General features: G+C 45.0%; 2 protein-coding genes across 2 annotated transcripts; one reads left to right on the top strand and one right to left on the bottom strand.

Moving 5' to 3' along the window:
* Positions 1 to 3,819: 3,819 nt before the first annotated feature.
* Positions 3,820 to 6,360, bottom strand: Mgat2 (alpha-1,6-mannosyl-glycoprotein 2-beta-N-acetylglucosaminyltransferase). The gene is made up of 2 exons (XM_045155055.1): positions 6,262 to 6,360; positions 3,820 to 5,975 (listed from the first exon to the last, which is right to left on the bottom strand). Exon 2 carries the CDS (start codon positions 5,923 to 5,925, stop codon positions 4,603 to 4,605), a length of 1,323 nt encoding a protein of 440 aa, XP_045010990.1. The 5' UTR covers positions 5,926 to 5,975; positions 6,262 to 6,360; the 3' UTR covers positions 3,820 to 4,602.
* A 116-nt stretch (positions 6,361 to 6,476) lies between these two features.
* Positions 6,477 to 8,409, top strand: Rpl36al (ribosomal protein L36a like). Its single transcript, XM_004649155.3, has 2 exons — positions 6,477 to 6,607; positions 7,975 to 8,409. The coding sequence occupies exon 2, from the start codon at positions 8,008 to 8,010 to the stop codon at positions 8,326 to 8,328; it is 321 nt and encodes a 106-aa protein (XP_004649212.1). The 5' UTR covers positions 6,477 to 6,607; positions 7,975 to 8,007; the 3' UTR covers positions 8,329 to 8,409.
* The last annotated feature ends 7,408 nt before the right edge of the window (positions 8,410 to 15,817 follow it).

The following is a 15,817-nucleotide window of genomic DNA, read 5'->3' as shown; positions in this document are numbered from 1 at the left end:
CTCCTACCTCTGCCTCCCAAGTGCTCAGATTAAAGGTGTGCACCACCACACCAAGCTCCCTTTAAAAAAAAAAATTAACATCAAAATTTCAAAACCAAGCCTGGGGTGGTGGCACACAGCTTTAATCCTAGCATTTAGGAGGCAGAGGTATTGCTGTGAGTTTGAGGCCACCCAGAGACTCCATAGTCAATTTCAGGTCAGCCTGGACCAGAGTGAGAACCTACCTCAAAAAATAAAAAAAAAAAATAAATAAATAAATTAAAAAAAAAAAAAGGATGGGGGGCTGGAGAGATGGCTTAATGGTTAAGTGCTTGTCTGTGAAGCCTAAGGACCCCAGTTCAAGGCTCAATTCCCTAGGACCTATGCTAATATCTGAAGTTTGTTTACAGTGGCTGGAGGCCCTGGCATGCCCATTCTCTCTCTCTGCCTCTTTCTTTATGACTCTAAATAAATAAAGCTTTAAAAAAAAAAAATGGGTGATAGGGGTTGGGGATTTAGCTCAGTGATCCGAGCGCTTGCCTAGCAAGTGCAAGGCCCTGGGTTCGGTCCTCAGCACCGAAAAAAAAAAAAAAAAAAAAAAAAAGGAAAATCACAAAAAGACCAGAAAGAAAAGGGGGGGGGACTATAAAAGGGGGTATAGGGTTCAGTGGTTAAAGGTCTGATGGCCCAAGTTCATTTCCCCAGTACACATGTAAAGCCAGATACACAAAGTGGCCCATACACCTAGAACTTGCAGCAGCAGGAGGCCCTCACATGCCATTTTCTCTCTCAAATAAAATATAAAAAAATAATTTCAGGCTGGAGATATAGATCAATTAAGGCACTTGCTTGCTTGCAAAGCCTAACAATCTAGATTTGATTCCCTAATACACATGTGGAACCATATGCACAAAGTGGTGCATGCATCTCGAGTTTCTTTGCAGTGACTAGAGGCCCTGGCAACCCATTCTCCATCTCATTGCAAATAAATTTCTTGAAAGTTGCTATTGAAGTACTATATATATATTTGTTTGTTTGGTTTTGTTTTGAGGTAGGGTTTCACTATAGCTCAGGCTTACCTGGAATTCACTATGTTGTCTCAGGGTGGCCTCGATCCTCCTACCTCTGCCTCCTAAGTGCTGGGATTAAAGTTGTGCACCACCATGCATGGCTTGAAGTACTAAAAATATTTTTTGGGCACTGCAAGCCTTAAGTTTGGCCAATGGGACCAAGTGACTAAATGGGTGCAATAGTGGTGGCATGTCTGTTTTGGGGGAAACCAACTGCTCTCTAATTGAACTAGAGGCCCACTCCATGTGAGAGAATACATGCCTAGTACTAAAAATCTAATCAAAAGCCTATGGTGGGGGAGCCCTAGGAGTAATGCCTACTCATCTGGCTAAACGCATATGTTATGCTCACCAAAAGTGCTTAGTAAGCACTTACTGTTCATACCCATATACTAATGCTATTCTCACTTTCGGTTATACAAGCTTCTCTTTTCAGATGGTGACCACTGGGATGACCTAAAAGACATCATAGTGCTGAGAAGAAGTGACAGAGGGTATTCTGCACTGGAATATCTATCATATCTTCCAAGGCTCAGGGTCCATTACAGAAGAGGTGGTGGAAAGAATGTAAGAGCCAAAGGAAGGGTAGGACTGCTTACAGTGCACTCGTTCAGACAGAAATTGGCCTCAGTATCCATGACCTCACAGTGCCTAGCACTACCTTCACAAGACCCTCCTAATAGGTGGGAAACATGATGACATCAAAATAAAAAAGAGACTAATGGAGAGAAGGAAGGGATGTGATGGAGAGTGGATTTGTGAAGGGGAAAGTGAGGAGAGGAGGGAATTATCATGGTTTATTGTTTGTAATTATGTAAATTGTCAATAAAAAATGCTGGTTTTTCGAGGTAGGGTCTCACTCTGGTCCAAGCTGACCTGGAATTAACTCCGTCATCTCAGGGTGGCCTTGAACTCATGGCGATCCTCCTACCTCCTGCCACCACGCCCAGCAACAAGCAAGCACCTTTAATGATTGAGCCATCTCCAGCATGCTATTTTTTTTCTTTTTTTTTTCTGAGAGGATGGACACACCAGGGCCTCCAGCCACTACAAAGGAACTCCAGACACATGCACCATTTTATGCATCTGGTTTATGTGGGTCCTTTGTCTTTGCAGGCAAGTGCCTTAACTGTTAAGCCATCTCTCCAGCCCAACATTTTTTTTTTCCCTCACAAAATATTTAGGACATTAAAGCAGATGTAGAAAAGAATGTATTGGTCATGAAGTGACCAATTTCTGTTCCTGACATGGTTATTAATTGGGGCTGGGCTAACATGTAACTCATTCAGGAAGCCACTGTTTCTTTAGTTCTTTGAACTGGTGATATCAATTCAAGCTATCAAAAGCAGTGTCAAACCCAGAGATTGATCCTGATTTACCTTTAAAACACTTCCACCCATAAAAATTAACACTCTCCAGGTGTGGTGGCATACACCTTTAATACCAGCATTTGGGAGGTAGGAGGATAGCCATGAGTTCAAGGCCACCCTGAGATTACATACTGAATTCCAGGTTAGCCTGAGCTAGAGTGAGACCCTGCCTTGAAAAAACAAAAAACAAAAACAATAGCACTAGGGTCTGGGGATGTAGTTTAGTGTTAGAACCCTAGCCTATTACCCATCAGGACCTGTAATCCCAGCTAACTGGAAGGCTGAGGCCAGAGGATTACATACAGAGATTCATCTCAAAACAGATTAAAAAATGTGTCAGATTGGGATGTTAAAATATGTGAAGGAAACTCATAAAATGATTTGATTTACCTTTGAAGAGCACATGTATATTTTAACTACATTGGGTATAACAGTGATGGTATTGGCTACTTTTGTGACTGTTTTCTTAGGTTCAAAGGAATAAATAATAGTCCTCTTTATTCAGCAATTATTCTAATTTTTTTTTTTTTTTTTTTTGGTTTTTCGAGGTAGAGTCTCACTCTAGCCCAGGGTGACCTGGAATTCACTATGGAGTCTCAGGACGGCCTCAAACTCACAACAATCCTACCTCTGCCTCCCAAGTACTGGGATTAATGGCGTGCACCACCACACCCGGCTTAATTTTTGGCTGAAATATTTTTTTTTTTAATTTGCAGGCTGGAGAGATGGCTTAGTGGTTAAGCGCTTGCCTGTGAAGCCTAAGGACCCCAGTTCGAGGCTCAGTTCTCTAGGACCCACATTAGCCAGATGCACAAGGGGGCACACATCTATGGAGTTAGTTTGTAGTGGCTGGAGGCACTGGCGTGCCCATTCTCTCTCCATCTGCCTCTTTCTTTATCTGTCTGTCACTCTCAAATAAATGAATAAAATAAACCAAGAAAAAAATTAATTTGCAAGTGGGGAGGAATGGGTACACTGGGGGCTCTTGTCCCTGTAAAGGAACTCTAGATGCATGGCCACTGGGTGATCAAGCCTGGACTGTCAGGGTTTGCAAGCAAGTGCCTTTAACTGCTGAGCTATCCCTTTAGCAATGTGTGAAAATCCTATATATAAAATTTTATTCCTATTATTTGGTGTACTTGTCCTTTTGAAAAGTACTTCAGTTAAATCTGGGCCTAGTACTGCTGTACTTTGGCATGATTGAACTTTGTGTCATTTCTGGCCTTCAAGTTAGGCTGTATTTCCCTTACCCAGCAGCTTTTCTATTGTTCATTATCTATGCTTGGCTAATTTGAAAACCAAATGGTTATTTCCAAAGGGAATGCATGTCATGAGCAGAATTATATTTTAAGCTCATTACACAATGTACATATAGCATATATTAAAATGCAATACTAATGTTTAAAGCTTCTAGACTGCCTTTATTGGTGTAAACAAAACATTTCTGCAAAATAATTAGGAACCTTGTTTATGCAAAAATGAGTAATTTATTTTGGCAGCACTAAAAGGAAAAAAATCAAAACCACTGTATTTCTACATTGAGGTGAAACAATGTTTAAATTTTCTTATCAAATACATTCCCAAATAGTTTGTTATATGAAGGTTCCAAAGCACAGGCAAATCTTAACACAATAGTACAGGAATCTGAAATACTGAAAATGACTGTTTTGACAGGGTATTTAACAAACATAACTTTTGAATTATTAAACCAGTGAAACAATCCCTTCCTAACAACTGTGTTAAGACTGAAAGTGGGCTTCTTTCATTAATACTCTAATGATTTCATTGTAATACTTTTTTACTGCTATGATAATTTCAAATAAATTTTGCTGTGCTCAAAATAAGTTTTGAAAGTGGAAAAGTGTACAAAGTTTCAGATAAAAAGATTGAGAGATGCAATTTAAATAAAATTTCTCCTTTTTTGGTATCAATTAATTATAATCTTTAGCAGATACAGACTGAGCTTTAAAACCTAACTCCCAAAATGAAAATTTAAATTTCAATCTTATTAGTCATACCTGAAAAAGATTACTATATATTTGGACACCTTTTACAAGAGGAAAAAAAATTGTATTAAAGCAGAAACCAGTTCCTATACTCTTTATTCAATTGTATATCCTGTTGAGGAAATATCAAAAATAGAAGACTGTCACGTTCGCTTTTATAATTGGGATTTGTTTTTTTCACTGCAGTCTTCTATAGCTTTTACAGAGTTCATGGTCCCTAATATCTCCCCACCCTCCATTTTTCCTAGGCGGGGAAATGGCTGCCACAATAAACTTCTCACTGATAAATAGAGTTTCTGGAAACATGTACTGTTTGTTATTATTTAAGAGTGACTCAATTTGGGCACTCTGAGTAGATGGCCTACATGTTTTCTTGTGATGCATACCACAGTCTCCAGCATGAAAAATCCTAGGAGCCTGAGGAACCAGCACTTTCCAGAATTTAGGAAGACAAGATACAGTCAAATATTGAAGAGTCCAGTCCCAGTTATAATCATCATACGTACAGAAAGTGTCTGTGCACTCTATTAGTTTCTGATAGGTATCTCGAGTCAAGGCTAAACCCATATTGTGCTCTGTGGATTTCCAAGTTTTCACATCTACCTTGTCAGCAATGCCATAGAAACTTCGACTGGCAGTGTAGGTCCCTAGTGAGAGAACATCACATCCAGGACACTCCTGTTGCTTCAATTTCCACATCTTTTTGAAGACATGGTAGAAGTCTGGGGCTAAGTAATGATCCTCTTCCAGAAAAAGTATAAGGCCAGTATAATCTTGAAGAACTTTTACTCTCTCCCACACAAAATGCAGCTTCCACCACCAGTGATGTTTGGTTTGGGAGAATTTGGCCTCTCTGTAATGGCCGAAGGAATCAGGATACTCGGCATTGATGCACCCCAGTTTCAAGGCTGCATTCTTCTTCAGGTCTCTGGGGCAGTCTCTAGGGTCATTACCAGGGAACTCGCTGGGGTACAACTGAATACTGAACGGAAAGAACACCTGCAGAACCGGACAGAAATCCACCCCAGCGACCAGCTGATTGATCTCTATCGACCAGAAGTCATGGCTAAAGATGACGAGGACTTCGTTAATGCCCTGGGCTTTACGAAGCGAGTTCAGCAGTAGTCTGAGGTATTCGGGACGGTTGTGCACCTGGACCACCAGCACCAGATCCCGGGGGGCCCAGGTGCCGTCTACATTCCTTAGCGTCTGATCAAAGTTCAGCTGGTACACCAGAGAGCGGTACCGCAGCGTCAGGTTGTCCGCCTGAGGTTGCGGGGCCGCGGGGACCAGAGGAGCCGCCGATTCGTTGGAGAGCCTGCGGATGCCCACCGACGCGGCGGGATGGCCCGCAGCCCGCGCGGGCTCGGCGTCCAGCAGCGGCGGGGCGAGGGCCTCGTTCTTCCTTTGTCGCCCATTGCTGCTCCAGAGGACGAAGCCGCAGGCTGCCACGACGAGCGTCAGGATTAGCACCTTTCGTTTGTAGATGCGGAACCTCATGGTCTCCGGGGCCGGGAGCTCGGGCGGCTCAGGAAAGGAGCTGGCGGCCTCTGCACGGAAGGGGCGGGCGGGTGGGCGGGCGGCGGCCGTCGCCTTGGCCTGCAGCCCTAGCTAACTCATCCCGGACCCCCGGGGGTCCTGGGGCCCGATGCGCTCAGCTCTCAAGTGCCCCGCGTCGCCCGGGCTCCGCGCATCCTCGCCTGGGCAGCTTGCAGCTCGAGCAGCGGCCCCTCCGCTAGGAGCCGCGGCTCGGCGTCGCTTCGGTCCTCTCCATTCAGCACCACGGGTCCGGGGGAGAAGCCCAGCCGCGGCCTCCGCACCCCAGCTTTCTGTTACCTGCGCCTCCAGCGGCCCTGCGTCCTCTGCGCTCTCATCCTTGCGCGGACCGCCGACCACGACACCGAGCGACGCAGCCTCGCCCCACGCCCGCGGCGACGGTCCTGACAATCTGTCGACTCGCCCAGCCAAGCGCCGCGGCCCTCCGGCCCACACCCCTCGGGCCCGCCCCTCAGACCGCTGATTGGTGTTTCCAGGAGTGTCCGGAGGCGGAGCGCCGTCAGAGCCCGCCGCCTATTGGTTCGAGATGCTGTCGCTCAGGTTCATTCCGGCTTCCGCTCCAGTCGCCCTTTTCCTGTGAGGCGCGAGCGGCGTGTATCGACGAGCTTGGATTCCAGGTCTCCTGGTAAGTGGACGGCAAGGTGGCAATGTGTGGGCCCGGGACGGATGACGGGTGAGCCTTCTCTCGTTGGAGGGGAAGGCGAGGGCCGCTGGCCTGGTGGAGGCCGAGAGCTGGCGTCCTCCCTCAGCGATGGCGCGGCTCCGGCATGGCGGCTCAGGGCCGCGGTGCACGCGGCGGTAACGACACGTCAGCCTTTGGGGCCGCCACGGCAGAGCCGGACCTTGGCCGGCAGAAGCTGGCGTGGGGAACTTGGGAACTCTGCCCGCTTTCTGCGGAACAGAATCGCACAAACGCCACGTTCTGTTTTCCAGAATAGCCACAGAAAATAAGCGCTAATCGGGGCTACCGGCGACTGGCTGCACTGGCCTCTCCAGGTGCCCGTAACGCGTCTTTCCCCCCCCCCCCCCCCAGGTAGGGTCTCTGGCTCAGGCTGATCTGGAATTCACTCTGTAGTCTCGGGGTGTCCTTGAGCTCACAGCCGTCGTCCTCCTGTCTCCTAAGTGCTGGAATTAAAGGCATACATCCCCATGCCCAGCTTTTTTTTGTTTGTTTTTCAAGGTAGGGTCTCACTCTAACCCAGGCTGACCTGGAATTCACTCTATTCTCAGAGTGGCCTCGAACTCACAGCAATCCTCCTATCTCTTCTTCCCGAATGCTGGATTAAAGAAGTGCGCCACCACACCCGGTTAGCTTTTTTTTTTTTTTTTTTTTGGAGAGAAAGAGGCAGATAGAGAATGAGCGCGCAAGGGCCTCCAGACGCATGCTCCCCCTTGTGCATCTGGCTAACGTGGGCCCTGGGGAATCGTTTCACAGGCAAGCACTTAACCGCTAAGCCATCTCTCCAGACCGCTATTGTGTTTTTTGAGGCAGGGTCTCACTCTAGTTCAGGCTGACCTGGATGGAACTCACCATGTGGCCCAGGCTGGCCTAGAACTCACAGCGCTCATTCTACCTCACCATCCCACCTCAACCTGCAGAGGAACGCTGGAATGGAATTAAAGGCCATCGTGCCCAGCTGAACCCAAGGTTTTTGATTTTTAGTTTGGTTTTCTGAGATTGGGTCTTCTAGCTCAGGGTGGCCTGGAACTCATGGGCATTCTCCTACCTCTGCTGGGATTTAAGGCGTACACCACCACACCTGGCTTGAACCCAGGGCTTCATTAGCATGTTAAGAAAACACTCTTCTACTGAGGTGCATCCCCCAACCCTGTCCAGTAACTGAAGCATTCCAAAGAGGCACAATTCCATGTAGAAAATGAATACTTGGTCGGTTTATACTTTATTGTTGCTGTTTTCCTATATGACATACCTGATTTATCACTTTGACATTTCAAAACCTTTAATATATGTTACTTTAAACATTTTTTCAGTTTTCGTTGTGTGGGTGCCTCTATACCACAAAGATGGTCAACGTACCTAAAACTCGTCGGACTTTCTGTAAGAAGTGTGGCAAGCATCAGCCCCACAAAGTGACCCAGTACAAGAAGGGCAAGGATTCCCTATATGCTCAAGGAAAGCGGCGCTATGATCGGAAGCAGAGTGGCTATGGTGGGCAGACAAAACCAATTTTCCGAAAGAAGGCCAAAACCACCAAGAAGATTGTGCTAAGGCTTGAGTGTGTTGAGCCCAACTGCAGATCCAAGAGGATGCTGGCCATTAAGAGATGCAAGCATTTTGAACTGGGAGGAGACAAGAAGAGAAAGGGCCAAGTGATCCAGTTCTAAAATGTTATATTTGTTTGAGCAGAAATATTGAAGCATTAGAAAAATTGCCCATTGGAAAATAAATTTTTAGTTATACCTGAACTTTGTGTTGTTTTGACTCCAAGTAGAATTGCATGTTTAATTTTTTTTTTTAATTTTTATTTATTTATTTATTTGAGAGCGACAGACACAGAGAGAAAGACAGATAGAGGGAAAGAGAGAATGGGCACGCCAGGGCTTCCAGCCTCTGCAAAGGAACTCCAGACACGTGCGCCCCCTTGTGCATCTGGCTAACGTGGGACCTGGGGAACCGAGCCTCAAACCGGGGTCCTTAGGCTTCACAGGCAAGCGCTTAACGGCTAAGCCATCTCTCCAGCCCTAATTTTTTTCTCTTAAGACACATGACCCCCTTATTTACAAGCAGAGAGAGTATGGGCCTCTTGTCCCAGTGTAAGTGAATATCAGACACATGTACCACTTTGTGCATCTTCTGGCTTAAGGATTTAAACCTTGGTTGTCAGGCTTTGCAAGTAAGTGCCTTCACTGAGTGAATTAAGGGTTCTCTTGAATTCTATTTACATTTGGTTTCTAAGAACTAGAGTTTTCTACTCACATTGAAGAGAGGAGATTCCTTCAAATTACGGCTAGGGTAAATCATAGCGGGTTGGGGGGGGAGGGACAAGTGCTTTTGCTCTATGGCTAATTTCACAGTTTTGTTTGTGTCTCACTCTGGCCCAGGCTGACCTGGCATCAACTATGTAGACTCAGGCTGGCCTCAAACTCACAGCAATCCTACCTCTGTCTCCTGAGTGCTGGGATCAAAGGCATGCACCACCAGTTTCTTTAGTGGTAAAGGCACTGGCTAAATCGCCCATTACTCTTTTTTTTTTTTTTTTCCCAAGGCAGGGCCTCACTCTAGGCCAGGCTGACCTGGAATTCACTATGTAGTCTCAGGGTGGCCTTGAACTGCCAATCCTCCTACCTCTGCCTCCTGAGTGCTGGGATTAATGGCATATGCCACCATGCTTGGCCCATTACACTTTAACCTCACACATGTTCATGCAAAGAACCCTAATTGAACTCATTGGGGCATGCATACACAAAGGCATTGTTCCTTGAAGACAAGTTATTTAATGAAGATCTCAGTGCTAGAGGTGGGATAATCCGTATAGGCTGTTGGTCAAGGAGGCCCCTAACATCCCCAAAACTACAGGTGTGGTGGTTTGATTCTGGTGTCCTCCATTAACTTAGGGATTCTGAATGCTTGGTTCTCAGCTAATGACAATTTGGGAATTAAGGCCTCCTGGAGGCAGTGTATTGTTGGGAGTGGGCTTATGAATGTTACAGCCAATTTCTCCATGCCAGTGTTTGGCACACTCTTCTGTTCCTTTTGTCTACCTGATGTTGGCTAGGAGGTGATGTCCAACCTCTGCTCATGCCATTGTTTTCCTCTGCCATCATAGAGCTTCCCCTCAAGTCAATAAACCAAAATAACACCCCCCCCCCACAAGCTGCTCTTGGTTATCAGCAATGTGAACCTGACTGCAACAGTAATGTTGGTACCAGGGAGTGGTGTCATTTGCTGCTAGACACCAGACTGGCTTTGGCCTTTTGGAGCTGATTATCAAGAGGAATGTGGAAAGATTTAAAATCTTGGCTTAAGAGATGTCTTGCAGTGCTGCAAGTACAGTTTGATGGACTATTCTGGTCAGTTGAAAGACTTGACAGCAGTAAGAACTATGGACTGTGAGGTTTGGCTTAGGAGGGTGAGAAAGAGCTTTGCCTGGACTAGGCTAGAAGCAGATTGTGTGAGAGGCTTGCTATGCCCATGTCCTGAGAAGTTATGCAGGGCTGAATTGCGTAGAAATGTGAGCAGAGGGAATGGCAAAGAAATGAGATCTTCGGGCCAAAATTGCTTCCCATTCAGCTACAATTGGGCCAGCTGACCTGCACTAGGGCAACAGGAAAAACGTAGACTCTTTTGAAAGGGGTTAAGTGCTGAAGGAGTGTCCTGTTCTTCAAAGTTGGCTCTGTTACCCCGTGGATTAACAAATTGGCACCTCTACCTGGTATTATGGAGTATAAGAAATGCAGGAAAGAGAGGGTCACTGAGTTTGCAATGGGGTCTTGTGTTAAGAAACAGCCATGGGCAGTGTGAAGCAGGTTTGCTGGATGCCTTCATGCAGACTGATGGGGCAGTCAGGATGGACTATGGATTGCAGTGGATAACCAGCGGAGATGCTGGGACCATGACACGGCTGCTAAGGAAAGCTACCGGCCCCGATTAAGTTTTTCAGGACTGTGAGTAGCCTAGCTGGAGGGGTGGAATTGGAACTCCAGACTTATTGCTGGTTAGAATTATCGGACTTGGAGACTTGTCACTGACTAGAGTTGTACTCTTAGCTACAGTTTGATGTTTGCCCTGGTTGTTTTAAATCTTGTATTGGTTTTATATTTGTTATGCCCAATGCCATCTTTTGCAGTGTGAATGTTTATTCTGTGCCATTATGGGTCTTGGGGGGGATGGCTTTTTTTTTTTTTTTTTCGAGGTAGGGTCTCACTCTAGCACATGCTGACCTGGAATTCACTATGGAGTCTCAGGGTGGCCTTGAACTCATGGCAATCCTCCTACCTATGCCTCCTGAGTGCTGGGATTAAAGGCGTGCGCCACCACACCCGGCACCCCTCCCTGTATTTTGGTATTATGTCTCAGTTAAAAGATGTTGGACTATGGGAATGTTTGAATGTCATGAGGACTGATAAAAAACCATGGGGACTTTTGAAGTTGGACTAAATGCACTGCATTTTACATCATGGTTGGTTGTCAGTTTATGGGGGCCAGGGGTGGAATGTGGTGGCTTGATTCAGGTGTTTCCCATAAATTTAGGGATTCTGAATGCTTGGTTCTCCGCTAATGGTAATTTGAGAATTTATGCTTGGAGGCAGTGTATTTTGGGGGGCAGGCTTATGGGTGTTACAGCCAGTTTCCCCATGCCAGTATTTGGCACACTCTCCTGTTCCTGTTGGCCACTTGATGTTGGCCAGGAGGTGATGTCCAACCTCTGCTCATGCCATTGTTTTCCCCTGCCATCATGGAGCTTCCCCCTTGAGTGTGTAAGCCAAAATAAACCTTCCTCCCAACCCCAAGCTGCTCTTGGTCAGGTGATTTCTGCCAGCAATGCAAACCTGACTGCAACAGGATATTGCCATTACTCTTGGTTGACCACCAGAGCTAAATGGTATTGCTATTGCTCAATACCATACATTTTCATTGTAGGACACAGAGAAGTCAAACAAACTTAATTGGGATGACTGTTATGGGGGTAACTAACCACTCACTGGTTTTGAGGCCTGATTCACAGGACAGAATTCATACCTGGTATTGGAAATCTGGTTAAAAGCTATAGTGACTGGCGAGGTCATAGGTCCCAGTAAGGAAGCTACTACTGTTTTGTTGAATGTGCCCATTAAACTGCCTTCTACCTTATTTGCATCCCGAGTGTGTGTATGTATATGCACTGTCCCTCTTGTACAAATGCATGCCAGATGCCTGTGCCACTTTTTTTGTCTGGCTTACAAGTATGTCCTGGAAAATAAACCAGGCTCACAGGCTTTTTAAACAAGTACCTTTAACAGCTGAGCCATCTGTGTGGTTCAGGTGTTTTTTTTTTTTAAAGGCAAGTCAACATATAGGCTTTTTTAAAATATGAGAGTTGTGTCATCTTGTGCATCTGGCTTATGTGGGATCTGAAGAGTTGAACATGGGTCCTTAGGCTTCACAGACAAGTGCCTTAACTGCTAAACCATCTCTCCAGCCCTAGGTATTTTTATGCTCATAGATCTACGCTGCTCTTAGCTCTGGTTGGTGAAGGCTGTTCTTGCAGTGTATGGGGGTTACTTCAGAGACTCTCAACTAGTCAAAGTACTAGAAAGAAACTACTGAGTGCTCAGCCCTAAATAAGGCATCTGTATCACCCTTTCCAAGACGCAGAACATTATGGAAGAGAAGAATGTAAGAGCTAGAAAAATGGGAGTATGTTGGAAGGCTGTCTTTTGGACATGGCATAGCCAAATGCACTCAAGAACTCACAGCAGCTATGGCTACTTTCACAAGATGTACAAAATTGAGGCTCTCAATGTTCTGTTACAAAGGGGGGAGCTCATGAGACCCCACTCCTCCCTCAGTCTTTGGCAGTGTTTAGTAGTGTGGCCACAGGCAAACTGCCCATGGTCCTATAAATAACCTCACCCATGTACACATAAACCACCCTAACTAACCTAATCACACACACACACACAAAGACAACAATGGCTTGGGTTGGGAGTGGTAGTGCATGCCTTTAATCCCAGCACTCAAGAGGCCAATGCAGGAAGATCACTGTAAGATTGAGGCCAGCCTGAGACTACATAATGAATTCCAGGTCAGCTTGGGCTAGAGTGAGTCCCTACCTCAAAAAAAAGATAAAATAGCTGGGTGTGGTGCCTCACGCCTTTAATTTCAGCACTCAGGAGGCAGAGATAGGAGGATCCCCATGAGTTAGAGGCCACTCTGAGAATACATAGTGAATTACAGGTCAGCTTGGACTAGAGTGAGACTCTACCTGGAAAAACCAAAAAAAAAAAAAAAAAAGATAAAGGACATAGAGCAGAGGAAGTTTAGTAAGGAAGAAGGGACTCATGGTGAAAAATGGCAACAGTGAATATGATCCACATATATTATATGCATGATAAAAGTATAATGGCAGGGCTAGAGAGATGGCTTAGTGGTTAAGGCATTTGCCTGCAAAGCCAAAGGATCCTGGTTCAACTCTCTACAACCCATGTAAGCCAGATGCACAAGGAGGCACAAGCATCTGGAATTCATTTGCAGTGGTTGGAGGCCCTGGCATGCCCATTCTCTCTCTCTAAAATAAGTAAAATAAAATATAAAAATACACAAACCCACATATAAGACCAGGGAGTTGGCTCAGTGGTGAAAGGCACTTGCTTGCAAAGTCTGCTTGCCTGAGTTCAATTCCCTAGTGTCCACAGAAAGCCAGATTCAAAGTAGCACATCTCAATATGTGTATAGCAATGGGAGGTGTAGCTAGAAGAATCTGAAGCTCACTGGACTTGCTAGTCTGATATTCATTTGCAGTCTGGATTTTGTTTTTTTTTCAAGGTAGGGTTTCATGCTAGCCCAGGCTGATCTGGAATTCACTATGTAGTCTCAGGGTGGCCTTGAACTAACGGCAATCTTCCTACCTCTGTCTCCCGAGTGCTGGGATCAAAGGCATGTGCCACCATATCCAATTCCGAAAAAAAAATTTTTAAAGCAGACTTCTGTCTGGAATTCTTTTTATTTTCTTCTAAAAACGATGTTATTTATTTATCAGAGACAAAGAGAGGGAGACAGATGGAGAGTGAGAATTGGCATGCCAGGGCCTCTAGCCACTGCAAACAAACTCCAGATGCATGTGCCACCATGTGAATCTGGCTTACGTGGGATCTGGAGAATTGAACCTGTGTTCATAGGCTAGGCAGGCATTCATCTTAACCTCTAAGCCATATCTCAGCCCAATTCTTTCTTCTTCTTTTTATTATTATTATTATTTTTTATTTTTATTTATTTGTTTTTTTTTGGTTTTTAAGGTAGGGTCTCACTCTAGACCTGGAATTTACTATGTAGTCTCAGGGTGGCCTTGAACTCACAGCAATCCTCTTACCTCTGCCTTCCAAAAGCTAGGATTAAAGGCATGAGCCATCATGCCCGGCCCTCTTTGTTTTTAAAAAGACTTATTTATTTGGAAAGAGAGATAGACAGACAGACAGACAGGCAATATACATGCCATGGCCACCAGCCACTGCAAATAAACTTCAGACAATGTGTCACCTTGTGCATTTGGCTTATGTGGGTCCTGGGGAATCAAACCTGGGTCTTTTGGCTTTGCAGGCAAGTGCCTTAACCACTAAGCCATCTCTCCAATCCCTGGAAATAAATTTGCAGTAGCAAGAGACCCTATCTCAAAGAAGGTGGAATACAAACACCAAAGTTCATAGGACAGCTAAGACTGACTGCAGCTTGGCAGTTCATTTGCAGTGGCAAGAGGTCCTATCTCAAGGAGGACAGAGCACACATAGCTACCTGGAAGTTATCCTTTCATGTCCACATGCACACTGTGGAATACAAACACATATAATAAATAAAAATTTAAAAGGAGAATGAGCTGGGTGTGGTGGTGCACACCTTTAATCCCAGCACTTGGGAGGCAGAGATAGGAGGATCACCGTTGAGTTTGAGGCCTACCACAGACTACCCAGTGAATTCCAGGTCTGCCTGGGTTACAGTGAGACCCTATCTTGAAAAACAAAGCAAATTAAAAAATAGAAAGGACAATGCAATTCAGCCAGGCAGGTGGCTCACATCTTTAATCCTACTGTTGGGAGGGTGAGGTAGGAAGATCCCTGATATTCAAAGCCAGCCTGGGCTACAGAGTGAGTTCCAGGTCAGAGTGAGACCATGCTCAAAATAAATAAATAAATAAATAAAAATCAGGTGTGGTGGCACATGCCTTTAATCCAGCACTAGGGAGGCAGAGGTAGGAGAATTGCTATGTTCAGGGCTACCCTGAGACTACAAAGTGAATTCCAGGTCAGCCTAGGCAAAAGACGCTACCTTAAAAACCAAAATAAATAGATGAGGGTTGGAGAGATGGCTTAGTGGTTAAGGCACTTGCCTGCAAAGCCAAAGGACCCAGGTTCAATTTGCCAGGATCCACATAAGCCAGATGCACAAGGTGGCACATGTGTCTAGAGTTTGTTTGTCATGGCTGGAGGCCCTGGCATACTCATTCTCTGTATATACCTGTCTCTCTCTCAAATGAATAAATCCTCAAAAAAAAAAAATTTAAAAAGATGAAAAGCTGGGCATGGTAGCACACACCTTTAATTCCAGCACTCTGGAGGCAGAAGTAGGAGGATTGCTGTAAGTCTGAGGCCACCGAGACTACATAGTGAATTCCAGGTCAGCCTGGGCTGAAGTAAAACCCTACCTCAAAAGAACAAACAAACAACAAAAAAAAGATGTAGCTCATGAAAGCATGTATGCAAAGTCCTACCTTTAATCTTTAGCACCATAGAGCTAAAAAAATAAATAAAAGTTAGGGAGATGGCTTAGCAGTTAAGGTGCTTGCCTGTGAAGCTAAAGGATCCAGGTTTGATTTCCAAGGACCCATGTAAGCCAGATGTACAGGTGGCACATGCATCTGGAGTTTGTTTGCAGTGACACACCCATACTTTCTCTCTCTTTCAAATAAAAAAATAAAATATTTTTTAGGAAACTTATATAAATAAAAAAGGAAAGGCTTACAGCCAATTCTGGACTTTTTAGGCACAACTAATACTGCAATAATAAATAAATTAACCCCACAATAAAATTAAATTGTTTTAATAAAATTAAACTTTCAGAGTCAAATAACTGAAATGTTAACATACAACTGTTATATGAAAATATACAAAAAGCTTCCCTTCC

The sequence above is a fragment of the Jaculus jaculus genome, chromosome 7, assembly GCF_020740685.1.
Source record: "Jaculus jaculus isolate mJacJac1 chromosome 7, mJacJac1.mat.Y.cur, whole genome shotgun sequence".
In the NCBI taxonomy this organism is placed as follows: Eukaryota; Metazoa; Chordata; class Mammalia; order Rodentia; family Dipodidae; genus Jaculus; species Jaculus jaculus.
The sequence above is the reverse complement of the archived record's forward strand: the minus strand, read 5'-3'. Positions and strand labels throughout refer to the sequence as shown.